This window comes from Bubalus bubalis, chromosome 9, assembly GCF_019923935.1.
Source record: "Bubalus bubalis isolate 160015118507 breed Murrah chromosome 9, NDDB_SH_1, whole genome shotgun sequence".
Classification (NCBI taxonomy): Eukaryota; Metazoa; Chordata; class Mammalia; order Artiodactyla; family Bovidae; genus Bubalus; species Bubalus bubalis.
This window is the reverse complement of record NC_059165.1, coordinates 88,771,324-88,798,341: the sequence shown is the minus strand read 5'-3', so window position 1 is coordinate 88,798,341 and position 27,018 is coordinate 88,771,324. Positions and strand designations below refer to the sequence as shown.

The 27,018-nt window shown below is 44.5% G+C and overlaps 1 protein-coding gene across 1 annotated transcript; it reads right to left on the bottom strand.

The window, feature by feature from the left end:
• Positions 1–1,945: 1,945 nt before the first annotated feature.
• Positions 1,946–3,734, bottom strand: IL3 (interleukin 3). Its single transcript, NM_001290871.1, is given in 5 exon segments — positions 1,946–2,059; positions 2,179–2,214; positions 2,337–2,429; positions 3,439–3,474; positions 3,579–3,734. Coding segments are annotated over 5 exon segments (435 nt in total).
• Positions 3,735–27,018: the final 23,284 nt, after the last annotated feature.

Below are 27,018 nucleotides of genomic sequence, written 5' to 3'. Positions count from 1 at the left end.
TGTCTCCATTGCTGCTCTATGAACAGGTTTATTAGTGCCATCCTTCTAGATTCCCTATATATGCTTTAGTATATGATATTTGTTTTTCTTTTTCTGACTTCCTGTACTCTGCATAATAGGCTCTAGGTTCATCCACTTTATTAGAACTGACTGAAATGCATCCCTTTTCATGGCTGAGTAATATTGCATCGCATCTATGTACCATAGCTTCTTTATCCATTCATCTGTTGATGGATGTCTAGGTTGCTTCCATGTCCGCTATCTTAAATAGCCAAAATAATCTTGAGAAAGAAAAATGGAGCTGGAAGAATCAACTTACCTGATTTCAAACTATACTACAAAGCTACAGTCATCAAGGTAGTATGGTCCTGGCTCAATGACTTGTCTTTATTATGGTATTCCTGGTCTACTTTAGTAAGGTTTCAGTCTGCTCTATTAGTGATTCAAAAGCTAGATTACATCTTCTCTTTTACTACCTTCACTCATCCTTTTGAAGCATCCTAATGCTTCACTAGGCATTAGAAAATATGCTGGAAAAGGGCTTTTTAAATACTCAGAGTGTTACTTGTTACTTCAAGTAAACAGCTTTTTTAAATGAACTTGGGCATGTTGAATCAGGATCAGGGCATGTGAGGCTGCAGTAACAGTGTGGGTAAAGGTTTAGAGGTGTGAAAAAAGGTGTGTGGTTCACCTAGGAAGCCACAGCACTTCTGTTACCTGGAGCATTGATAAGATAGGTAGCTGTGAGAGGAGGAAAATAGAAGCACTAGGTAGAATCAGGCCTTTTATGCTACCCTAGGACTCTGTATTGGAGAAGGCAATGGCACCCCACTCCAGTACTCTTGCCTGGAAAATCCCATGGACGGGGGAGCTTGGTAGGCTGCAGTCCATGGGGTCGCTAGGAGTTGGACATGACTGAACAACTTCACTTTCATTTTTCACTTTCATGCATTGGAGAAGGAAATGACAACCCACTCCAGTGTTCTTGCCTGGAGAATCCCAAGGACGAGGGAGCCTGGTGGGCTGCTGTCTGTGGGGTTGGTTGCACAGAATCGGACATAACTGAAGTGATTTGGCAACAGCAGCAGCAGGACTCTGTATGGGTCTTTCCTGGTGACTCAGTGGTCAGGAATCCACCTGTCAATGCAGGAGATGCAGGTTTGATCCCTGGGTCAGTAAGAGTCCCTGGAGAAGGAAATGGCAATCCACTCTAGTATTTTTGCCTGGGAAATCCCATGGACAGAGGAGCCTAGTGGGCTATGGTCCATGGGATCACAAAAGAGTTGGACATGGCTTAGTGACTAAACAACACAGACCTTGTCTGTTTCTGGACAAGGTCCAGAAGACCCTCCAGGACTGGAAAATTAAGTATAAACCAAGCTGATCACATTTGCCTTTTCTAAAATTCAATCTGGCTCCTCAGTGGACTACAGATTGCCGGGGTGTGGGTACAAGGGCCCATCCGGTGCAGGGAGGCATGTTAAATCATCAGGTGAGAGAGTTACTAAGACCTGAGTCAAACTGAGACACTAGCAACAAAGCATTTGTTCAGAGAGTGTAGTTTATTTTCACAGATGTGTACCTCAGTTTCAAACCTGAGGTACAAATGAACATATTCCCAAGTCCCCATCTTAAGTTTTGTCCAGAAGGAGCAGAGCATGACTCCTCTGCTAAAATAAATACCCTTCACATTTGCACAAGGTAATAAATACATACATACATAAATAAATAAGTCTCAATAGATTAAAAATAAGAACATAATCCCAAAAGGACAAATGGGGGTCACACATATCAGGAAATAAATAATTAACGATTCATCTGACTCCACAGGAGAAAATTCTTCCAGGCCTGGACCATGTGAGAAACATCGAAGAAGTTTAGGACAGTCTGTTGTCACTGATGTTCTGAGGCTTCAGAGAGGGAACTGGGCTTCAGACTTCAGATGTTAGGAAAACCATAAGTTCTTGGACTTCAGATATTTTCTAATGTTAACCAAATATTCTTCCAACTTCATCCGGAAATCACCCAAGTTCTTGTTCTCAATAAAAATTGGATCTTCCTGTGTAGAAACAAAGAAGGAGGCATCATCAGATGGAGCCAGGTTGGAAGGTGGATGACAGGCTGGGGTCAAGTTGCAGCTCAGGGCATCACCTCAGGGGCATTTTGGGGGCAGCTTACCGTGGGTGTGGCTGTGGGCAGCACTGGCTGGAATTCCTGTGGGGAGAGACCAAAGCAAACAGTCAGAGACTCTCCTCGATAACAAGCAAGACATGCTACCCTCCTGCCAGAGGAAGGGCAGGGTCAAGGATCCCCAAGCCCTTGACAGCTTCACATACCTTAAGATTTTTCATGATTTTTGAATCCTTTCCAAAAGTATCTGTGGCAAATGTCATGAATGCTTTCAGGTTTGCCTGCAGAAGGCTCTCTTTCTAAGGGGGCAAAGAATACATGTAAGGGGGGAAAGTTGGAGAGTGTCCTTATGGCTGGGCTGAAGTCACCCTCACAGTTTTTCAAGTCTGCTTTTGGGGACATCCCTGGACAGCCCCTTCCTAGTCCCCTTCTTGCCTCAGATGTGTCCCTGAACTGCTCCAAAGGTCACCAGCCAAGAGGTGAATGCACACCCCCAGACAAGCTTTACATCACCCGCGTCCCAAGCCTGTGGCTCTTGTGAGCTGCATGAAGGTCCTGGGTGAAACTTTTTGCACTTGGGGGAAAAAAATATTTCCCCAAACAGACTCTAAAAAGGCAAAATGCTGGCTAAGGGAAATATTTGCAGCTAAAAGGCCATGACTGAATTAATGGCTCCTTGAAATCAGGAAGACAATCACAGAGATTGTCCCCAGTGTGGAAAGGGGTGCAGCGTGTGAACTATTAGTGCCTAAGAGAGGGGAAATGCAAATGGCCAATGGACTCAGGAGAGATTCTACCTCTTGTTTTACCCAAGAATTGCCATGTGAGCAAAGGTGAAATAACCACTTTAGGAAAAATAGCTGAAAGTGATGACGACTAGTGCTGGTTGGCATTGGAAAACATGACTCAATTATTTAAGGAAAAAGAAGGTGGCAGGCGTGATCCTGTGGGAAATTTTAGTCTGCCAGCCCAGAAACTGCCCCACTGAAAACTGAGCTTAAGGCCCCTGGTATTGTTCATCTAGAGCTGCCTTTTCATTTTGTAATTAAGAAAAATCATTTTCATTATTACAGCCATAACCGGGGAAATGTCCCGAGCACTCGATAAGCACCAGACACTGGTCTTAGAACTTGACGCACAGTGTGTGTTTAATTTTCACAACACCACCACCGAGATAGGTGCTGTTAACCCTATTTACAGATGAAAACACAGAGGCTAGCCAAGGTGGCGTGACATGCCTGAGGTCGCCAGGCAGGAAGTAGATGGGAACCCACCCAAGTGCACCCATGTGTGGGGCTGAACTCTTACCGTCAGGAAATTCTTCTCATCTGAGTTCAAGGAGCCCTGGTGAGGCAGAGAGAGAGAGAGAGAGAGCCCCTGAGTCCTATTGGCCCAAGGCACCTGCCAGCCCTTCCCTGCCCCTTGCCAACCTTATCCCAGCTACTCACTTCTGGACTCGGAGTTATTTTCTTTAGGTCATCCATAATTTCCCTCATCAACATAGAATATGGAGCCCTCGATGTCATGACAGGCAACCCCTTTGCCTGAGGGGCATGGAGCGCAAGCAGGAGCAGAAGCAGGTGCGAGATGGAGAGACTGCTCATGTTTGGGCTGGCAGGATGATTCTGTCTTGTCCAGGTCCTTGTGGCGTTCTGAAGTGTCTGAGACAGCCTCCGACTTTTATTCAGTGTGCCCGTGCCCCAGGGAAGCGAGGGGAGGGCGGGCTTCGGAAGAATCTTTATCTGACATGGAACCTCCATAGCAAACCACAGACTTATTCATCACTTTCTAGTACTTGAGATCAGTGAAACTCGGAGAAAAAATTACTCAAAGGGTATCTCCTTATCTTGCCAGGGAGGCTAAGAGCCAGGCGGGTCACTGGGCAGAGTGGGGATAGGTAAGAGATCCTCTCTGACAGGTGAGGGTCCGCTGACTCTGAGCTCCTGCCCAGTGGGATGTGGTCCTGCCATGCCCTGGACAGCCCTGACCTTCTGCTGCCCACCCCACCTGGCACTGCCTGTTCTGAATGGGTGGCCACGTGAAGGCCCAGTGGAGCAGGCAGGAATTTATCTGGCAGCCAGTGAATAAAGGAGAGAGTTGTGTTGCAGGGGTCTGGATCCCAGTCTGTTCTGAAGGTGATTCGCCTGATGCAGATTGGCGGGAAGGGTTTGCTGAACAGGGCAGACCCTAGGGGGTCCTCAAAGGACCAGAGAAGCAGCACCCAGATAGGAAGAAGGCAGACTAGGAGGGGGGCCCAGAGGGCAGGTCCTGAAAGAAGAGGTGAACCCCTGCCCCATGGGGCATGTCAGGCCCTAACATAGGCTTGGGGCAGGGGGGTTTGGTAAAGGGATGTCACAGGGACATAGGGAAGAGTTCTTTGAGATCACTGGACGTGCGGTGGGAGGAAGAAGAGAGTCAGGATGCAAAAGCCAGGGGCTGGGGTGCACTGTGATGTGATCAGTGTGGGGAGATGAAGGGTAGGAGGTTATGCTGAGGTAGGGGAATTTGGGTGTTTCAGGCTTCTGAGCAGGAGCAGATCTGTTGAAGACAAGGACCAGGATGTGGCTGCAGCAGAGGCAGGTGAAGAGCCTGTGATGTAAGGCCATGACAATACGCCTGTGGCCGCAGGCCCCTGGCTCAGCTCTCGGATCTGGGCCCAGAGCATTCTCGAAAAGCAAGTGGAGAGTCTAAAAGGCATGAGTGAAATGAGACAAGAGAAAGACATAAGGAGGTTGAGGACTGGGTACCCATTAAGAACAATTCATTCAACAAACTTATATGAAGTACTTGCGATGTGCAGGCATTGTGGTTAAAGCACACACGGCCCCTCTCCTTGAGAGACGCACAGTCTTGTGGGTAGAGACAGACGTAAAGCCTTCCTACTCAGCTTGGACCTCGAAACTGCAGCTTTAGCATTGGCTGGGGGCTTGTGTGAAGTGCAGACCCTCAAGTTTCACCCCAGACTTTCTGATTCAGAATTGCCTCTTGACCAGGTCCTCAGGTAATTCACATGACATTTAGCAAGTTCTGATTTAATTGCCAGGATATGGAAGCAACCTAAGTGTCCCTCAGCAGATGAATGGATAAAGAAAATGTGATATATGTGTGTACTGATATATATATACACACACACACATATAGGCTTCCCTCGTGGCTCAGTGGTAAAGAATCTGCCTGCAGTGCAGGAGCCACAGTAGATGCGGGTTTGATCCCTGGGTTGGGAAGATCCCCTGGAGGAGAACATGGCAACCCACTCCACTAATCTTGTGTAGAGAATCTCATGGACAAAGGAGCCTGGTAGGCTACAATCCATAGGGTCACAAAGAGTTGGACGTGACTGAAGTAACTTAGCGTGTGTGTGTGTGTGATGCAATATTACTCAGCCATAAAAAATGACATTTTGCCATTTGCAACAACATGAATGGACTTGGAGGGCATTATGTTAAATGAAATAAGCCAGACAGAGAAAGAGAAATACTGTATAATATTACTCATGTGGAATCTAAAAAATACAACAAGCTAGTGAATATAAGAGAAAAAGAAGCAGACTCACAAATACAGAGAACATACCACTGGCTACGGGCAAAGAGAGAAAAGGCGGGAGGGGCAATATAGAAGCAGGGGATTAAGAGGTACAAGCTGTTAGGTATAAAATAAGCTACAAGGGTATATTTCATAACATGGGTATATTTGGATAGCCAATATTTTATAATAACTATAAATGAGTATAACTTAAAATTTGTGAATTACTGTACATCTGTGATACATAATATTGTACGTTAACTATATTTCAACTTGAAAATGGGGAAGAAAAATAAGAATTAAAGTTCTGATTTAAAGTATTCAGCTCAAGCATGGGTGGAGGTTTGTGCCCCAGAGACCCAGGGCTTCTTACATACTCACCTGTGGTTTGGTGTTACATTCTATGTAAGAGTTTTGGGACCTGTGCATACACACACACAAAATGTGATTTCTTATAGAGAAAAGCTTCCCTTTTTATGTAAATCGGCATACTGAGGGAAACTGAAAACTATGGAGGCTGAATATTCCCACAAGGCTTCTCTGAAGGTCCTGACTTCAGATTGTATTCTAAGCAAAGAAAAATTTTGCGTAGAAAATTTTACAACTTTGTTATTGCAAATCTTGACCATTGTAGTTTGCCTCTTGTTTTAAAAATAGTTATAAAATCTATTAAAGGAGGAGTAGGTTTAGGCTTCATGCTAGGAGCATTGGAAGCATTGTGGAGTTTTCAGCCAGGGATAGGTATGTGTGGTCCCTAGAAGGTTTGAGTCCCAGGAATCCCAGTCTAGCTACTGTGGGGAGAATGGTTGGGAAAAATCAGGACAGCAGGTTGGCTGGTGAGGAGTCGGGAGCATTCTCTGAAACGCAGAGAGTAGGAAGGCTGGAGTGAGTTGATTCTGGTGGGGAGCAAAAGAACCAGATGCAGTTAGAGACTTTTAACAGCTAACTTTCATTGAGCAGCACTTACTAAAATGCTGGGTGCTAAGTTCTTTTTTAGTGGTTAATTCATTTCATCCTTGCAGTGAGCCCCGAGGCAGAGACTTTTATTACCCCATTTTACAGAAGAGGAAACTGAGTCTCAGAGAGGTGGAGTTCCTGCAGCTAAGAAGCAACATCACCAGGACTGAATGCAAGCAAGTCTGTTTGACCCCAGAGGCTGAGAACCCACCACAATAGCACTGGAAAGTGGCAAATTAGGAGGTAATGCCAGGTGGGTGGTGGGAGGAGGAGTAGGGTAAGGATAAGATGTGGCCCCTGGGATTATTGTCCTGGGTTAAGGACAAGGAGGCCACTGGAGCCTCTGCGGGGGCGGAGGGGGGAATGTTTTAATGTATGGTGGGGGCAGAAGCCAGTGGCAGTGGGCTGAGGAATGAGGGAGGGTAAGACAGATAGATGGCTCTTCAAAGGTTTATTCTGAAGGGAAGAAGAGAGAGAGACAGAGGCAGTTAGAGGGGTCAGGCAGTCAGAGAGGGATCTTTTCAGGCAGGGAAACTTGAATATCTCTCTGCTGGAGATGAGCTGGAAATGGGTGAGAGAGCTGGACAGCGGGCCATGCAGGGGGTGCCTGAAGGGGATGGTCACGGGGAGGAATCACAACATCAGGTATCACACACCAACCTGAGCAGAGAGCTCAGGGAAGGGCTGCCTGGGTGGGCCCCGTCTGTCCAGCTGGGAAGTTGCAGTGGGTTTTGTGGCAGGAGGGGACAATAGCTTCTGTATTCCCTAGGAAATAGAAAGCGAAGTCCGCCCTTGAGGGTTTGGGGAGGTGGGGTTAGAGGCATGGAGGGTGGCATGATTGGGGACTGTGAGTTGACTGCTAGGGATGACCTTGAGGGGCTGGCATCTGGGGATCAGAGGGTGAGGAGGTTAGGAGAAATCAGGGCTTCACTGAGCCAGAGTGTAGAAAGGCAGGCTCCTGAGGCAGGGCAACAGGAGGAGGCCATGAAGGGAAGGGAGGGGAGCAAGGATGTCTCATCGTGTGTGTGAGGAACAGAGTCACATTCCTCTAAGCGAATGTGATTGTAGGGGGGTGGGCAGCGGGAGGGGTGCCCCTGTGGAGGACAGAGAAATGGGTGTTCTCCACAGACCTCCAGCAGCCTCTCAGGGGAACCAGGCAGAGCCTGGGCCTCCTCCAGGAGTCTCCTCTGAGGTTTGCCTGACTCTAAAGGAACTGCTTCATGTGAAATTACAGAAACCCCCCTCTCTTCCCCTGCAGGCCACAGTCCTGCCCAACCCCTTGGGAGAGGCCTGGCCACCCCCTGTTAGAAAGTGATTCCAGCCCAGGCATTTGCATCAGCCCAGCAAAGGGAAAACCTCCTCTGCAGGCTGGCTGATTGCAATCATGAAGGGAAATGAGCTGATGGCTCCCAGCCCTGGGCGGATGCACGGGGAGGCCCTGCTAGGGCTGGGGCAGGATGGGGTCTGTAGGAGAGAGACCCTGTGAGTCTCAGTATGGGTCCCTGGGCCTTGGCCTGTGGATCCCTGCCAGCCTGGCTTGGTCCTGCCTGTGGCCTAGATACATTCAGAGTAGGGTGCAGTGTCTGAGGTCGTGGCCCCTGGGACCCATTCATCAAGAGGTCCACTCCTGCTCCTTCCTGTCCCTTGTCCCCACAGGCCTGCTGGACTTTTCTGGGTGCCCACCACTGTCAGGGACCCAGGCCTGAGTCATCATGACAGGCTCTTCTGCCAGCTTCTCCATGGCATCTTATGTCAGATTTAGTCTCTCTGTGGTCTCAGTTGTGCTTCCGCTGGTGGCCCTGACCACACCGTCTGGTTTTATCCACACAAAAGGCAGCTCAGGGCTCCTGGCTGGCCATGCAGTACCATCAGGTTTCACATGCCCACCTGAGTAAGAGCACAGCAAAGAGCCACCTGAGGGGGCCCAGATGAAAGGCCTAGTTTTCCCAGCTCTGTACTCCTTCCCTGGGGCCTGGACAGCCTCAACCTGTGCACCCTCAGCTTTTTATTCCAATCTGCAGGGACACGGCCTTCTTGGGGACACATCTGTGCCAAGTGGACCTCCTCCCCAAGCCCAGTCCAATAGAGAAGATAGATGGGGAAGCACAGTTTAGGACGATAAGCCTGGTGGGGTGGGGAGTGGGGTGGCAAAGGGAACCCAGAAATGGGGCAGCCCCTCCATGCTGGACTGTGGGGCAGCTAAGATCTCAAGGATGGTCTGGAGCCAGGCAAGTCACAGAGGTAGCGTCCCCAAGTAGAGCTGTCTGTTGACCTCAAGCCTACTTGGCACTTCTTCAATAGCTGGGGAACTGGGGGTGGCCATATCATTCTTGTTATTCATAAATGTATAAGCATTCGGTGCCTGTCACACTCTTGTTTCTCACCTGGAACACAAAGATTTGGGACATGCATTCATTCCTGTTGTGCTCATTATATTTATCTCAAACAAAACCAGGAGCAGGGAATGGACAGGTATATAAGGCCCTCAGCCCCACAGTCCTCCTTCTCAAAGAAGCTGCCCCCAAACTGTGAGGTGACAGTGTTGGGACTTAAATGCAAGTATCAATGTTTCAGGCTCTTAAAAAATATAGTTGACCTTTGAACAACATGGGTTTGAACTGAGAGGTTCCACTTATACATAGATTTTTTCCCCCCAATAAATATATATTGGAGATTGGCAACAGTTTGAAAAAACTGACAGACAAGCTGTGCAGCCTAAAAATATTGAAAAAATTAAGAAACACTTATATCATGAATGCTTAAAATATATGTGGATACTAGTCTGTCCTTATGTAGGTGTAAAGTGAGTGAAATATTTAACACAAAATTAATAATGTGTTAGTTTTCTTACTATTTCATATCTTTGCTTTCAAAGGATTATATTATGGTACAATATGCCTTTTTCTCTTGTATTTGGAGAAATTTCACATCAGCCTATCATCACAGTTAGGTGGATTTTTTTTTAATGTAACAGTATTTCCAGTACTGTATTATGAATATGACTGCCATACTGTATGCCATAACAGCTGTATAAATGGTTCATTCATTGGTGGATAGGCTAAGCTACCATGAAGTAATCCTGTTTATTACACTGGGCTGCAGTAAAGCAATCATTTTGCTGCTTCTTCATTATCAGTGCCTGAATTATTATACCTGTAAAAAATATGAATTTCTTTTTCACATTGTCTTCTCATTTTTGATGTCTACTGTTAGTAATACACATATCATCTACAGTGTTTGGTATTGTATAAGATAGCATTGTTGTCGGTGCTGACAAACAAGTCATCTTAGAAACAGACAGCATATACTTATGGAACCAATAAATACAGTGCATGCATGCTAAGTCACTTCAGTCATGTCCCGACTCTTTGTAATCCCATGGACTGTCTCCTACCATACTGAAGTGGGTTTCCATGCTCTCCTCCAGGGGATCTCCCCACCCAGGGATCGAACTCACATCTCTTACATCTCCTCCATGGGCAGACAGGTTCTTTACCCCTAGCGCCACCTGGGAAGCCCCAGTAAATATATTGCTGCTGCTGCTAAGTCGCTTTAGTTGTGTCCGATTCTGTGTGACCCCATAGATGGCAGCCCACCAGGCTCCCCCGTTCCTGGGATTCTCCAGGCAAGAACACTGCAGTGAGTTGCCATTTCCTTCTCCAATGCATAAAAGTGAAAAGTGAAAGTGAAGTCACTCAGTCGTGTCCGACTCCTAGCAACCCCATGGACTGCAGCCTACCAGGCTCCTCCGTCCATGGGATTTTCCAGGCAAGAGTACTGGAGTAGGGTGCCATCGCCTTCTCCGAATAAATACATTACTATACTGTAAATGTATTTTTTTTTTTTTGCATTTCTTTTCCATAGGGATGGTCTTGATCCCTGTCTCCTGTACAATGTCACGAACCTCCATCCATAGTTCATCAGGCACTCTGTCTATCAGATCAGGTCCCTTAAATCTATTTCTCACTTCCACTGTATAATGATAAGGGATTTGATTTAGGTCACATCTGAATGGTCTAGTGGTTTTCCCTTCTTTCTTCAATTTAAGTCTGAATTTGGCAATAAGCAGTTCATGATCTGAGCCACAGTCAGCTCCCAGTCTTGTTTTTGCTGACTGTATAGAGCTTCTCCATCTTTGGCTGCAAAGAATATAATCAATCTGATTTCAGTGTTGACCATCTGGTGATGTCCATGTGTGGAGCCTTCTCTTGTGTTGTTGGAAGAGGGTATTTGCTATGACCAGTGTGTTCTCTTGGCAAAACTCTATTAGCCTTTGCCCTGCTTCATTCTGTACTCCAAGGCCAAATTTGCCTGTTACTTCAGGTGTTTCTTGACTCCCTACTTTTGCATTCCAGTCCCCTATAATGAAAAGGACATCTTTTTGGGGTGTTAGTTCTAAAAGGTCTTGTAGGTCTTCATAGAACCATTCAACTTCAGCTTCTTCAGCATTACTGGTGGGGGCATAGGCTTGGATCCCCGTGATATTGAATGGTTTGCCTTGGAAATGAACAGAGACATTCTGTCTTTGAGATTGCATCCAAGTACTGCATTTCGGACTCTTTTGTCGACCATGATGGCTAATCCATTTCTTCTAAGGGATTCCTGCCCACAGTAGTAGATATAATGGTCATCTGAGTTAAATTCACCCATTCAGAAAGCAACAGTTAGAACTGGACATGGAACAACAGACTGGTTCCAAATAGGAAAAGGAGTATGTCAAGGCTGTATATTGTCACCCTACTTATTTAACTTATATGCAGAGTACATCATGAGAAATCCTGGGCTGAAAGAAGCACAAGCTGGAATCAAGATTGCCGGGAGAAATATCACTAACCTCAGATATGCAGATGACACCACACTTATGGCAGAAAGTGAAGAAGAACTAAAAAACCTCTTGATGAAAGTGAAAGAGGAGAGTGAAAAAGTTGGCTTAAAGCTCAGCATTCACAACCTACCTGACTTCAGGCTCTACTACAAAGCCACAGTTATCAAGACAGTATGGTACTGGCACAAAGACAGAAACATAGATCAATGGAACAAAATAGAAAGCCCAGAGATAAATCCACGCACATATGGACACCTTATCTTTGACAAAGGAGGCAAGAATATACAATGGATTAAAGACAATCTCTTTAACAAGTGGTGCTGGGAAATTTGGTCAACCACTTGTAAAAGAATGAAACTAGAACACTTTCTAACACCATACACAAAAATAAACTCAAAATGGATTAAAGATCTAAACGTAAGACCAGAAACTATAAAACTTCTAGAGGAGAACATAGGCAAAACACTCTCTGACATACATCACAGCAGGATCCTCTATGACCCACCTCCCAGAATATTGGAAATAAAAGCAAAAATAAACAAATGGGACCTAATTAACCTTAAAAGCTTCTGCACATCAAAGGAAACTATTAGCAAGGTGAAAAGACAGCCTTCAGAATGGGAGAAGATAATAGCAAATGAAGCAACTGACAAACAACTAATCTCGAGAATATACAAGCAACTCCTACAGCTCAACTCCAGAAAAATAAATGACCCAATCAAAAAATGGGCCAAAGAACTAAATAGACATTTCTCCAAAGAAGACATACAGATGGCTAACAAACACATGAAAAGATGCTCAACATCACTCATTATCAGAGAAATGCAAATCAAAACCACTATGAGGTACCCTTTCACACCAGTCAGAATGGCTGCGATCCAAAAGTCTACAAGTAATAAATGCTGGAGAGGGTGTGGAGGAAAGGGAACCCTCTTACACTGTTGGTGGGAATGCAAACTAGTACAGCCACTATGGAGAACAGTGTGGAGATTCCTTAAAAAACTGGAAATAGAACTGCCTTATGATCCAGCAATCCCACTGCTGGGCATACACACTGAGGAAACCAGAAGGGAAAGAGACACGTGAACCCCAATGTTCATCGCAGCACTGTTTATAACAGCCAGGACATGGAAGCAACCTAGATGTCCATCAGCAGATGAATGGATAAGAAAGCTTTGGTACATATACACAATGGAGTATTACTCGGCCATTAAAATGAATACATTTGAATCAGTTCTAATGAGGTGGATGAAACTGGAGCCTATTATACAGAATGAAGTAAGCCAGAAAGAAAAACACCAATACAGTATACTAACGCATATATATGGAATTTAGAAAGATGGTAACAATAACCCTGTGTACGAGACAGCAAAAGAGACACTGATGTATAGAACAGTCTTATGGACTCTGTGGGAGAGGGAGAGGGTGGGAAGATTTGGGAGAATGGCATTGAAACATGTAAAATATCATGTATGAAATGAGTTGCCAGTCCAGGTTTGATGCACGATACTGGATGCTTGGGGCTGGTGCACTGGGACGACCCAGAGGGATGGAATGGGGAGGGAGGAGGGAGGAGGGTTCAGGATGGGGAACACATGTATACCTGTGGCAGATTCATTTTGATATTTGGCAAAACTAATACAGTTATGTAAAGTTTAAAAATAAAATAAAATTAAAATTTTCCAGGAAAAAAAAAAAAAAAAGCTCAGCATTCAGAAAACTAAGATCATGGCATCTGGTCCCATCACTTCATGGGAAATAGATGGGGAAACAGTAGAAACAGTGTCAGACTTTATTTTGGGGGGCTCCAAAATCACTGCAGATGGTGATTGCAGCCAGGAAATTAAAAGATTCTTACTCCTTGGAAGAAAAGTTATGACCAACCTAGATAGCATATTGAAAAGCAGAGACATTACTTTGCCAACAAAGGTCCGTCTAGTCAAGGCTATGGTTTTTCCTGTGGTTATGTATGGATGTGAGAGTTGGACTGTGAAGAAGGCTGAGTGCTGAAGAATTGATGCTTTTGAACTGTGGTGTTGGAGAAGACTCTTGAGAGTCCCTTGGACTGCAAGGAGATCCAACCAGTCCATCCTAAAGGAGATCAGTCCTGGGTGTTCATTGGAAGGACTGATGCTGAGGCTGAAACTCCAATACTTTGGCCACCTCATGCGAAGAGCTGACTCATTGGAAAAGACTCTGATGCTGGGAGGGATTGGGGGCAGGAGAAGAAGGGGATGACAGAGGATGAGATGGCTGGATGGCATCACCGACTCGATGCACATGAGTTTGGGTGAACTCCAGGAGTTGACGATGGACAGGGAAGCCTGGCGTGCTGCAATTCATGGGGTCACAGAGTCAGACACGACTGAGTGACTGAACTGAACTGAACTGAAATGTATTTTATTTTCCTTGCGATGTTCTTCTCAGGTGGCACAGTGGTAATGAATCTGTCTGCCAATGCTGGAGACTCAGGTTTTTATCCCTGGCTCAGGAAGATTCCCCTGGAATAGAAAATGGCAACCCATTCCAGTATTCTTGCCTGGAAAATTCCATGGACAGAGGAGCCTGGCAGGCCACAGTCCATGGGGTTGCAAAGAGTTGGGACCAATTGAACATGCACGCACATGATTTTTTTAATGACTTTTTTTTTCTGCATTATTTCATTTTAAGAATACAGTATATAATACTTGGGCTTCTCAGGTGGCTCAGTAGTAAAGAATCCACCTGCCAATGCAGGAGACTCAGGAGATGTAGTTTTGATCCCTGGGTCGGGAAGGTCCCCTGGAGAAGGAAATGGCAATCCACTCCAATATTCTTTCCTGCGAAATCCCATGGACAGAGGAGCTTGGAGGGCTACAGTCCATGGGGTTGCAAAAGAGTCAGACATGACTGAACACGAACAAGACAGGCAAAATCCTGTCTTGCTGTCAAGCAGAAAGCAGGAGACCAGTGAGGGTGATTGGCAGAGAGTCAGAGCTGTTGAAGGACAAAAGGACCAGATCCCAGCTGGGCAGAGGCACAGACGAGCCTGGGGGAACTCAGAGCCAGGCTGCCCTCTCGCCTGCAACCACGCTGTCTGGGGGGACAGTGGCTCTTATCTTCCTTGGTAAGGTTAAAGTGAAATCCTTTGAGGGAATTCCATGGTGGTCCAATGGTTAGGACTCCAGGCTTTCACTACCAAGGGCACAGGTTTTGGTTGCTGGTCAGGAAACAAAGACCCTACAGACCTCGTGGCCAAAAAGAGAAGAAAGAAAAAAATACCCCTTTGAGAACAATTTTTCAAGGTTTACTGATCTTGAGTTCCAGAAAATTATGTATAGATTGATTTGTTTGTTGTGGAGCTTTCTATATCAGAAAAGGGTATCAGCCCATCTGGGGCTTTTTCACACACCCAACCATCACCCCATTTCCCAATCTGTCCCTCCTGTCATGCCACAGGGCCTATAAGAGAGGCCAGGCCATTTCAGATTTCCAGAGGATCAGGGAGGACCACAGTTGCTCCCAGCAGCTCAGAGATGTGGCAGTTCCTCTGCCTCCTGCTTCTTCATTTTCCTTCCCTTCAGCTTCCCAAACCCCCAGCCCTTAGAAACCCCTGAAACCAACCTCAGGCATGATTTTCTTGGTATGTCCCCTCTGGAATCCAGAATAACCTTACTATCAACTCTTTGAGTAGCTGGGGCCACGCTGGGCATGGGGGAGGGGCCGCCCAGCTCAACCTCAGGCTAGTGGCGCTCATGGGTTCTCTCTTCTCCCCTGCAGGAATCTAAACACTTTATCAGTGGCCCATGCTGAAGGTGAGTGCTGAATCTGAGGGCCCACTGTCTCCCTGCTGCTGTTACTGCCTTCATATTGCTGGTCCCTGCTCTGGGCTTGGGTGCCTTGGGGTCAGACACACCTGCATGGTCTCATCTTTACCTGGCATGTTAATGGATCTCAGTTCAGTTCAATTCACTTACTCTGTCATGTCCAACTCTTTGTGACCTCATGGACTGCAGCACACCAGGCTTCCCTGTCCATCACCAACTCCCACTCAAGTCAGCTCACTCAAACTCATGTCCATCAAGTTGGTGATGCCATCCAACCATCTCATCCTCTGTCGTCCCCTTCTCCTCACCCAAGTCTTAACTTTACCTGGCATCTTAATGGCAGATATGTCCATCAGTCTATTCTTTGCCTCGTGTAGAGTTGTGTAGTGGATGTTTTTCCCCAAGTGTGGGAGTTCTAAAATTTTATTTTAGCAAAGCTGGCTTTCTTCCTTTGGGTTCTTCTCTGGCAGCTGGTTAGAAAAGAGTTCTCCATTCACCCAAGCCCCCTCCCCAGCCCACCTGTAGCCAGAGGATGGGATGAGTCGTGCCTTGACCGGGCTTTGCCAGACCATGCTCTGACCACCTCAAGTGTATGCCCTTAGGGCAGCTGGGTGCTTCCTGGGGTTGGGGTCAGGATAGAGCTGGTAAGGAAGGGGGCTGTGGGAGATGGTAGAGGGCTCTGCTGGGGACCTTGCCAGAAAGGAGGAAGCGGGGTGACAGACAAGACCACAGGAAGGACACTGCCCCCCTGGCCCTGCCACACACACTCTTAGTCCCTGCAGAGAAAGGCCTATCTGAAGTCTAACCTGGCTGCCTTCTGGAACACCTGAGAGAAGTCTGTTGGTATGTTTAATGTGTTTCTAACTATCAGTAAAAATCTGAAGAAGCTTGAGATATGTGAGGCTGGGGAGGGTCCCTCCAGCTCTGGAGTCTCCACGTCCCCAGCAGAGCCCATTCCAGATCAGAATGAGTGAACGTGTCTTTCTTTTTTCCAAATCAGAAGCAGCATTGCTGCCCCTGTTTCCCAGTTCCTGCCCCTCCTTGGCAACCAACCCCTCCTGGGCTGGGGGCAGAGCTGCCACCTGATACCTGCTTAGTCACAGAGGCCCCATTGCCTTCCCAGCTTCCCCCAAAGGCTGACTGCCTTCTCTTGTCTCTGGTCCTGCCTTGACGGTCCCCATGGCCACATCCCAAGTAAGGTGCCAACTGGGCTGGGGTGCCCACTGCCCAGACTGAGCACAGCACCTGCCTTACCTTCTGCCTTCCCCACATCTGACCCAAATTTCTGATTTCTTCAAAGGGAGTAGAGCACATCCTAGCAAGAGACTGTAACAGGTTTTTGAGGAAGTTGAGTATCTTCCTGAAAATTCAGGATGATGCCCTTGAGTGCTTACTGAGCTTCCCACAAACCCTCACAACCTTCTGTAGAGTCCTTGAGTTCAGGCCTTTGTCCTCCCAGGGCACAGAACTGGGCTCAAGTCCTGGGTCTTAGTCCTCCTCCTTCTGTTCCAGTTACTGCTCTGCTCCATCATGGATCTTGGCTGTTGAACATCTGGATTCTGAGCCAGGTGCTCACGTCTGGTCTCAGGGTGACCAACAATTGTGTCATAGGAGTTATCTGCCTTAATAATGCAGGCCTCTAGGGAGCCTCTGAGCGGAGCTCACAGGGAGTATGACACCATTTTCATTTGTGTCTCAGATTTCAAGGGGTTCCTTTTCTGGGAAAAACAGTCACTTTGTAGAGTCACTCTGTGCCCAGCATTGCATTTCTAGAGGTTTCTCCACCTGACTAGGGTCTGGGTCATGTTTCCCACACTCTGTGGTTAATTTCTTTAATGCTGTGGGTTTGATTCCTCTTGGGGTTTTGGCTGCTAGTGTTTCCCTAGTATTTCCCTGTCCTATATCCTGATTGGGTTCACCAGATCCTGCTTCTGGCTTGGTCACCACCATCAGCCTCACCCCCTGCTCATCGCTGTCTCCCCACCACCTGCATCTGCTTCTTAGTACCTCTCATCATTCCCATTGACACCCACAGCCAGTCCTGGCTGCCTGAGTCCCCACCACAGCTCCCAGGCCAACCTCCCAGCCTATTGCCCACCGCTGTCAGAGAGGCCTTTCTGGACACCTTTCCACTCATGTCACCCCTTCTTTGTCCCTCCAGTGGTCAGCCTACTTGGCCCAGGCTCCAGGAGGAACATAGCCTAGTTTTCCTCCTAAGGAAATTCCCACTGAGGATCCACAGTGCTCCTTCCAGGCCAGGAAACAAGTGATCCTTGTCAGTTTGGGATCCTGCTGCTGCTGCTGCTAAGTCACTTCAGTCGTGGCCGACTCTTTGCGACCCCATAGACGAAGCCCACTAGGCTCCCCCGTCCCTGGGATTCTCCAGGCAAGAGGGAGTGGGGTGCCATTGCCTTCTCTGAGTTTGGGATCCTAGTCCCCTGAAATCCCCTCACTCCTGTTTAAATAGACCTTAAGTTCTCTCTCACACTTCCTTCCCTCCTCCATCTCCTGGGAGCCATACTCAGGGCGGGAGGGGGGGTGGTCTACAGCATAAGAAAAGCATAGCCCACAATACACAATATGAAATGTGCTCATTTTTATATTCTAAAACCTTCCCATCAGATTCAGTATAAATAGCTCTAATGGCCATACAATTAGCGGCTGTAGCACTGCCTCCTACCTAATTGGTTGTTGTTTAGATGCCATTTGCTTATTCTGAGGGCTTCCCAAGTGGCTCATTGGTAAAGAATCTGCCTGCCAATGCGGAAGATATGGGTTTGACCCCTGGATCAGGAAGATCCTCTGGAGAAGGGAACAGCTGCCCACTCCAGTATTCCTGCCTGGGACATCCCATGGACAGAGGAACCTTGCGGGCTATAGTCCATGGGTTCACAAAATAATCGGACATGACTTAAGGACTGAACACCACATCACAGGCTTGTTCTAAACTATGCCCTCAAGATTAAATGACAGTTTAATAGGGTAGGATTTTACTGTATTGCTCTAGAAAAGAGAACCGGCACCCAACCCTGTGTCTCTCTGAGCCAAGAAAACTGTTGGAACAGAGGGTTTAGAACCTTCTGTGCTACCACAGTTTGGGGAAGCAAGAATGTATGGTTTCTTCTGACCTGAGTGGACACTTGGAAGTTCAAAGGGCTGCAACCCCAAGTGAAGAAGGCTGCCTGCCAGGCAAGGGGACCCATGAGGAAAGAATCACAGGATGACCACAGTGATGGAGCTGGGGTCTCAGAAGAGGTCAGGCAAAGGCCTTTCACTTGATGGGGAGCTGTGAAGTAAGGAGTTCCTCCCTGTCCTGCAGGGAATCCTGAAGGGTGCATACATGTGCTCCACAGGGACGCACCCACCACAGAGAACCTCACAGCCAGATAAGCCCAGGCTGAAAAGCAACAGCAGACAAGAGGATGGCAGTACTGCTTGTCATGCAGGAGCCATGAGTCTCATTCCTCCTCCTCACCCAATACACCCAGCTCTGGGGAGAGGAAGAAATGCATGTCAAATTGTCTCTAAGTTGCACTAATTCTCTTTTATATCCCAAGTGGCTCAAGAGTTGAGAGTCTCCCCAAGAAGTTGACCAGTCAGGAAAGGGTGGTAGGAAGGGACTCACTTAAAGGCAGTGATTAGAAAAAACAAAAGTGATGTTCTTGTGTGCCCTGCCTCATGGAAGTCTTGCCATAGCCCTTGCAGTTCCTGAGCATCCTAAGCCCAGCTGCTGAGGTCTCTGCTGAGGTCCCTCCATGCCCTTCACTCGATGCCAATACTTTTCACACATTTGCTTCACAATTCAAACATCCTGGCTAACTAACTCCTTCTGTAGGAGACCTATGAGCTATGGATAAAATTCCACTCCTGCAGAAGTAGGGGACAGTTCCGCCAGACTGAGAGAGGAGGGTGTGGGTGCATTTTCACCATACATTTTCTGTCTCTGACTCACACGTGTCTTCTTCAAGGACACTTCTTTGGGAGCTTAAGATCCTGGACAGTTACCCTCTCTGAGCTGTGCCTGCCTCCTGGGTCCTCCACCTCCTCCTCTGCTCTGTGCACAGGACCCGATTTGGTTTCTAACATAACTCATCTTATAGTGTATCTGCTGGAGTGTAGATTGAAACATTTGCTTGACTCTTGTGTCTTCTACATGTACTAGAGTTTCACCGATTTGTGAAAGACTTTTTCAACGCTGATAAACTTTTTCAGGCTTAACTACTGAGTCACATTCCTGTCTTTCTGATGAATGTGCCTAGTACTCCATGAGGCTGGGGTGAGTTGGAAGGCCTGTAACTGGCAAAGCCACACTTTATTTCTGCCCAGATGAACATGCCAACAGGGCCACGATGTCAGGGACTGAAGATGGGAAGTGGGTTTGGAGCCTGTGGGTCTCTCAGGACTTGGTAGTTGTGACTGCACCGGCCTCTCTGACGGCTGTTTTCTTTCTTTCTTCCTTTCTTTGGCCGTAACACATGGCATGTGGGATCTTAGTTTCCCACTCAGGGACTGAACCTGGACCCCTGGCAGTGAGTGCAGGGGTCATAACCACTGGACTGTCAGGGAATTCTCTAATGGTTGTTTTCTTAACTGAAGTTGCATTAGTTCCTCGCTTTGAAACATCTCGTCTTTATTAATACACCAGTGTTCAAAGCAGCTATCTTAGTCTGTACGGGCTGCTTTAACTAAATACCATAGACAGGGTAGCTAAAAAATAACAGAAATTTATTTCTCACAGTTTTGGAGGCTGAAAAGTCCAAGATCAAGATGCTAGCACATTTCTTCAGTCTGTTTTATAAGGGCACAAATCCCATTCATTTAGTCTCTGTCCTCATGACTTAATCATCTTCAAAGGCCCCACCTCTGGATACCATTACCCTGGGGATGAGATTTCAGCATATGAATTCTGGAAGGACAAAAACATTCAGTCTACAGTAGCAACAATATTCACAATAGCCAAAAGGTGGCAACAACCCAAGTGTTCATCAGTAGATGAATGGACAAACAACAATATGGTAAATACATACAATGGAATGTTATTCAGCCTTCAAAAGCGGGGGAATTGTGACACATGCCATGGCATGGATGAAACTTGAAGACATTGTGCTAAGTGAAACAAGCCAGACACAAAAGGACAAATACTGCAGTCTGTTCATGTGCTTGAGGTACTTCAAGAATCAGATTCCCAGAGACAGAATGTAGAATGGAGGTTGCCAGGGGCTGGGAGGGTGGGGAATGAGGAGTTATCCTTTATTAGGTGCAGAGTTTCTGTTTGGGAAGATGGAAAAGGAGATGGATGGTGGTGATGGTTTCACAACAACATGAATGCACTTAATGCCACTGAACTGTATACTTAAAAATTATTTAAATGGTAAATTTTACATTATATATATATATATATATATATTTTTTTTTTTTATTATGAAAAAAAATCTAGCCTGGATGTTTTCTTAACTGACCTGGGACTCTTCTTAAGGTTTACTCAGTGTAGTGACGGGGCCCTCAGGGTACCAGTCACTGCATTCTCTCCACCCCGATCCCTGGTCCTCCTTCGGCTGGGGGTCCTTGGCCTCTCACTGCCTGGTGAATGCCTCCTCATCCTGAGACCCAGGTCATGGTCGCCTCTGTGTGGCCCTCCCAGCCGCCTCACCCACCCCGAGAGCAGTGCCTGCCCTCCTGTGTGGCTTGGTTACAGCTGCAGTTCTCTCTGTTAATGAGAACAAGTGTCTCAGGCACAGAGGTTTCTGTGGTGAACCACGTCGGCTTCCTCCCGTGCTAAAGTCCTAGATGGGGGTTTGGGGACTAGCCTGGGAGTCCTGGGAGAAGAAACATTCTGGGCCCAGATCCCAGGCAGTCAGGTACAAGCAGGTGAAAGCACCATGTGGAGACGGCTCTAATGGCTTGAAACCTGCTGCTCATGGCGGGCTCTGGCCGTGGTATTTGGGAATGTCATCTAAGTAGGTTTAGATCTCGCATGGAGTTTGCTCAGGGTAGGAGGGAAAGAGGCTGGTGGAAAAGGCAATGAATGGTTCTACCATCTTGCTAAACTCTCTTCACTCTATAAGTTTTTCTCATTCTCTTTGGTTTTCCAGACTTGAAAATTTTTTACTGATCTGGTAGAAAAATATAATGCCTCATTGTTTTCACTCTCATACATTGGAGAAGGAAATGGCAAACCACTCCAGTATTCTTGCCTGGAGAATCTCAGGGACAGAGGAGCCTGGTGGGCTGCTGTCTATGGGATCGCACAGGGTTGGACACAACTGAACTGACTTAGCAGCAGCAGCATTGTGATTTAAATCTGCCTTGTGTGCTGGTTACTAATGAGGTTAAGAACTTTTTATATGTTTATCAACCATTTGGATTTCCTCTGATGTGAGGTACCCATCCAATGTTTTGCTCTGGGATTGTCTGAAACTTTCTTATTTGTAGGATTTCTTTAAACGCTCTGCAGATTGTATACATTGCATATATCTTCTCCCACACCTTTTCTTATCTTGTCAATCCATGGTATCTTTGGAAGGACAAAAGTTCTTCATTTTAATGTAGTCAAATCTTACCTTTGTTAGTAGTGCTTTTTATGTCTTATTTAGTAATTTCTTACTTCCCTACTTCAAGGCCATAGGTTTTCTCATATATAATACTATATAAAAGCTTTATAGTTTTCCTTTTCACACTGATGTGTTTAATTGGCCTGGGATGGTATGAGGTAGGGCTCTGGTGTGTTTCCATACTGGTACATTTGTGTCTGCATGCTCTGTTGTGTCAGTTGTATCCAACTCTTTGCAACCCCATGGACTGTAGGCTCCTCTGTCCCTGGGATTCTCCAGGTAAGAATACTGGAGTGGGTTGCCAGGCCCTCCTCCAGGGGATATTCCCAACCCAGGGATCGAACCTGTGTCTCCTGTAGCTCCTACATTATAGGCAGATTCTTTACTGCTTGAGCCACCGGGGAAGTCCTGATACTCATTTGTACCATACCATTTTGAGAAGTCTGTCCTGTCTCTGTTGAATTGCATGACTATCTAGAGCATATTTCAAGGGTTGACTTCTATGTGGGTGTGGATCTCTCTCTGGGTTGTCTATTCTGTTCCATTGGTCTGTTTGTCTCTTTTTGAACCAATATCACACCATCTTAAATTTTATAATTCATCTTTATGATAATATATGACATATCTGGTAGAGCAAATTCTCCCATCTTGTCCTTTTTCCTCAAGAGTGTCTTGGCTATTCTTTATCCACATCAGTTTTAAATCAGCTTGTCAATTTCTGCCCTAACCCCACCCTAACCTCCCAAAATTTTGGGAGTTTGAGATTGCATTTTTTTCCTGTAAATCATTTTAAGCATAATGATATCCTTTTAAGAGATAACCCATGAATTTAGTATGTCCTTTTTTATTTCTTTAATGTCTCTCAATGAAGTTTAAAAATTTTCTCAGTAGAGAACTTTTACACCTTTCGTTAGATTCATTCTTAAGGAAGTTGGTGTTTTGGTGTAATATTAATAATGATACCTTCTTTAAAATTCATATTAATATATTTCTGGTATAGAGAAACATAATTTTTATAGATTGATTTTGTATCCAAGGAATTTATAAACTCTCTTATAAATCTTTAAACTTTACCTATAGATCTTTCTAAACATATACATATACAAGTAAATACATATACATATTATACATATACATATACAAGTAAATACATATATATACATAAACAAGTAAATTGTCTGTGAATAATGACATTTTGCTCCTACTTTTCTTATTTTCAAATCTTTTTTTCCCCTTTCCTTACTATATACAAGTAAATTGTCTGTGAATAATGACATTTGCTTCTACTTTTCTTATTTTCATATCTTTTTTTCCCCTTTCCTTACTATACAGGCTAGGACGTACTATACAGTGTTAAATAGAAGTAGTGGTATCATGCGTCCTTGTCTTGTTACAGATCTCAAAGAGAAAGATTCAATCATTTTACCATTAAGTATGATGTTTCCTCTAAGTAGATTGCACATATCCCTTATCAGATTAAGGAAGTTTCCTTCCATTCCTAAGTTTGCTGATAGTTTTTGTTATGAATGGATATCGATTGTATCAAAAATTTTTCCACCTATATTGAGATGATCATGTATTTTTTCTTTACTCTGTTAATGTAATGAATCAAGTTAATTTATTTTAGAGTTAACATAATCTGTATTCCAGATAACCCAACATGGTTATCATATATTATTACCATTTTTATGTATTATAGTTTGTGTGTCCTAGTTTTCTTTTTTTAATTTAATTTAATTTTATTTTTTAACTTTACAATATTGTATTGGTTTTGCCATATATCAAAATGAATCTGCCACAGGTATACATGTGTTCCCCATCCTGAACCCTCCTCCCTCCTCCCTCCCCATACCCTCCCTCTGGGTCGTCCCAGTGCACCAGCCCCAAGCATCCAGTATCGTGCATCGAACCTGGACTGGCGACTCATTTCATATATGATATTATACATGTTTCAATGCCATTCTCCCAAATCATCCCACCCTCTCCCTCTCCCACAGAGTCCATAAGACTGTTCTATACATCAGTGTCTCTTTTCCTGTCTCATATACAGGGTTATTGTTACCATCTTTCTAAATTCCATATATATGCATTAGTATACTGTATTGGTGTTTTTCTTTCTGGCTTACTTCACTCTGTATAATAGGCTCCAGTTTCATCCACCTCATTAGAACTGATTCAAATGTATTTTTTTAATGGCTGAGTAATACTCCATTGTGTATATGTACCACAGCTTTCTTATCCATTCATCTGCTGGTGGACATCTAGGTTGCTTCCATGTCCTGGCTATTATAAACAGTGCTGCGATGAACATTGGGGTTCACGTGTCTCTTTCCCTTCTGGTTTCCTCAGTGTGTATGCCCAGCAGTGGGATTGCTGGATCATAAGGCAGTTCTATTTCCAGTTTTTTAAGGAATCTCCACACTGTTCTCCATAGTGGCTGTACTAGTTTGCATTCCCACCAACAGTGTAAGAGGCTTCCCTTTTCTCCACACCCTCTTCAGCATTTATTGCTTGTAGACTTTTGGATCACAGCCATTCTACTGGCATGAAATGGTACCTCACTGTGGTTTTGATTTGCATTTCGCTGATAATGAGTGATGTTGAGCTTCTTTTCATGTGTTTGTTAGCCATCTGTATGTCTTCTTTGGAGAAATGTCTATTTAGTTCTTTGGCCCACTTTTTGATTGGTCATTTATTTTTCTGGAATTGAGCTGCAGGAGTTGCTTGTATATTTTTGAGATTAGTTGTTTGTCTGTTGCTTCATTTGCTATTATTTTCTCCCATTCTGAAGGCTGTCTTTTCACCTAGCTTATAGTTTCCTTTGATGTGCAGAAGCTTTTAAGTTTAATTAGGTCCCATTTGTTTATTTTTGCTTTTATTTCCAATATTCTGGGAGGTGGGTCATAGAGGATCCTGCTGTGATGTATGTCGGAGACTGTTTTGCCTATGTTCTCCTCTAGGAGTTTTATAGTTTCTGGTCTTACGTTTAGATCTTTAATCCATTTTGAGTTTATTTTTGTGTATGGTGTTAGAAAGTGTTCTAGTTTCATTCTTTTACAAGTGGTTGACTAGTTTTCCCAGCACTACTTGTTAAAGAGATTGTTTTTAATCCATTGTATATTCTTGCCTCCTTTGTCAAAGATAAGGTGTCCATATGTGTGTGGATTTATCTCTGGGCTTTCTATTTTGTTCCATTGATCTATATTTCTGTCTTTGTGCCAGTCTCTGTGTGTTCTAGTTTTCATTAGGATTTTTGCATCTGTGTTTATGAGTGAGATTGAGAGGAACATTACATCCTGATTTACTTGGGACAACCGCAGTTAAAACTTGTCATCCTAATATCATTATTAATCGCATTTTCTTTCACTCTCAAATGTCCCCATGTTTGGATAATAAAGAATATCATCATTCTAGTAAGATTGCCTTCTCAAAGAGAAAGACTCAATCATCTGTCCAGTTTGGGTATATCATAGCAGTGTTTCTTAATTTTACATTTTCTGGAAGAGGTTGTGTAAGATTGGAACTATGTCTTCCTTGAATATTTTGGAAGAAGTTCTTGTTTGAATCCACCTGGGGTCCGAGTTTCTTTACTGAATCCATCATTTTGTCGGTTATACGATTATTCATGTTTTCTATTTCTCCTTGAGTCAATTTTGAGGTTATAATTTTAACTTAATTTGTTGTTTTTTCTCTAAATTTTATTTGCATATGACTTTCCAAATTGTGCTACTGTCTTTTTAATGTCTGCAGTGTCAGTAGTGATGGTCCTGATGTTGGTTCTTTATTCTTCTCTCTACTTATTTTTTATTATTTCACTAGAGGTTTGTTGATTGTTTAAAACTTTTCAAAAAGCCAGTTTTTGAGCTTTGTTAATCCTTTCTAGCATATGCTCAGTTTATATTTCATTATTGTTTGCTCTCTGTCTATGGCCATACCACCCTGAATGTGCCTGATCTCTTCCATCTGTTCTTTATTATTTCCTTTATTCACTTTCTTTGGGTTTATTTTGCTGCACTTCTTCAAATTTCTTGACATGGATGCCTAACCTGTTACTTCACACTCTTTACTTTTTTCTCATATATGTACTTAAGGCTCTGAACCAAATAATTTTTCCATAAAAGGCCAGATAGTAAATATATTTGACAGATCTTTCCCAAAATGGCTCAATTCTGCCATAATAGCATGAACTCAGAAACAGGCAATAAATAAACAAATGGAAGAACCTGCATTCCTGTAAGTTTTTTTTTTTTTTTTTTAACAAAATGAGACTGGGCTGGATTTTGAGTTTTGGTTAGGTTTTGCCAAGCCCTGCTCTAAAATTTGTTCTATGTACTGCTTTAGTAACATCTAACAAATTTTGGTTAGATTGCATTTTGAATTTTGTTATTCGGTTCAAATGTTTTCTAATTTCCATTTTGAATTCTTCTTTGACATGTGGGCTATTTTTGAAGTGCATTTCTTAATATCCATGTGTTTGGGGATTTCTAGTTTTCTTTCTTTTTTTTCTACTAATTTCTTCTCAATTTTTAAAAATTAATTTCCTTTTTTTTTTTTTTTTTTTTTTTTACTGAGCTGGGTCTTAGTTACAGCACATGGGCTTTTAGTTGCAGCATATGAGATGGAGGTCCCTGACCAGGGATCATACCCGACCTCCTGCCTTGTAAGTTTGGAGTCTTAACCACTAGACTACCAGGGAAGTCCCTTCTTGATTGTTTTTCAGAGGGATAATATGTTCCTTATCAGTGCTACTCAATAGAAATACAATAGAAAGCCACATATGTAATTTAAAATTTTCCACATTTAAAAAAGTAAAAAGAAGCAGGTGGAAATTAGTTTTAATAATGTGTTTCATCTAACCTCATATACCCAAAATAGTATCATTTCAACATGGAATCCGTATAAAAAGAATTCATACTGTATTTTAGATTCCTTTCCTTTTTTTGTCCTGTCTTCAAAATACAGTGTATATTTTACACACACAGCACATCATAATTAGGACTAACCACATTTCAATTCCTCAACATGTGCCTGGTGGTTACCATATTGGATAGTGGAGCTCCATATTATGTCACCCTTGGAAATCTGTTAAGACTTACTTTGTCCTCTGTGCTTAGTCGCTCAGTTGTGTCCAACTCTTTGCAACCTCATGGACTGTAGCCTGCCAGGTTCCTCTGTCCATGGGAATCTCCAGGCAAGAATACTGGAGTGGGTTGTCATTTCCTCCTCC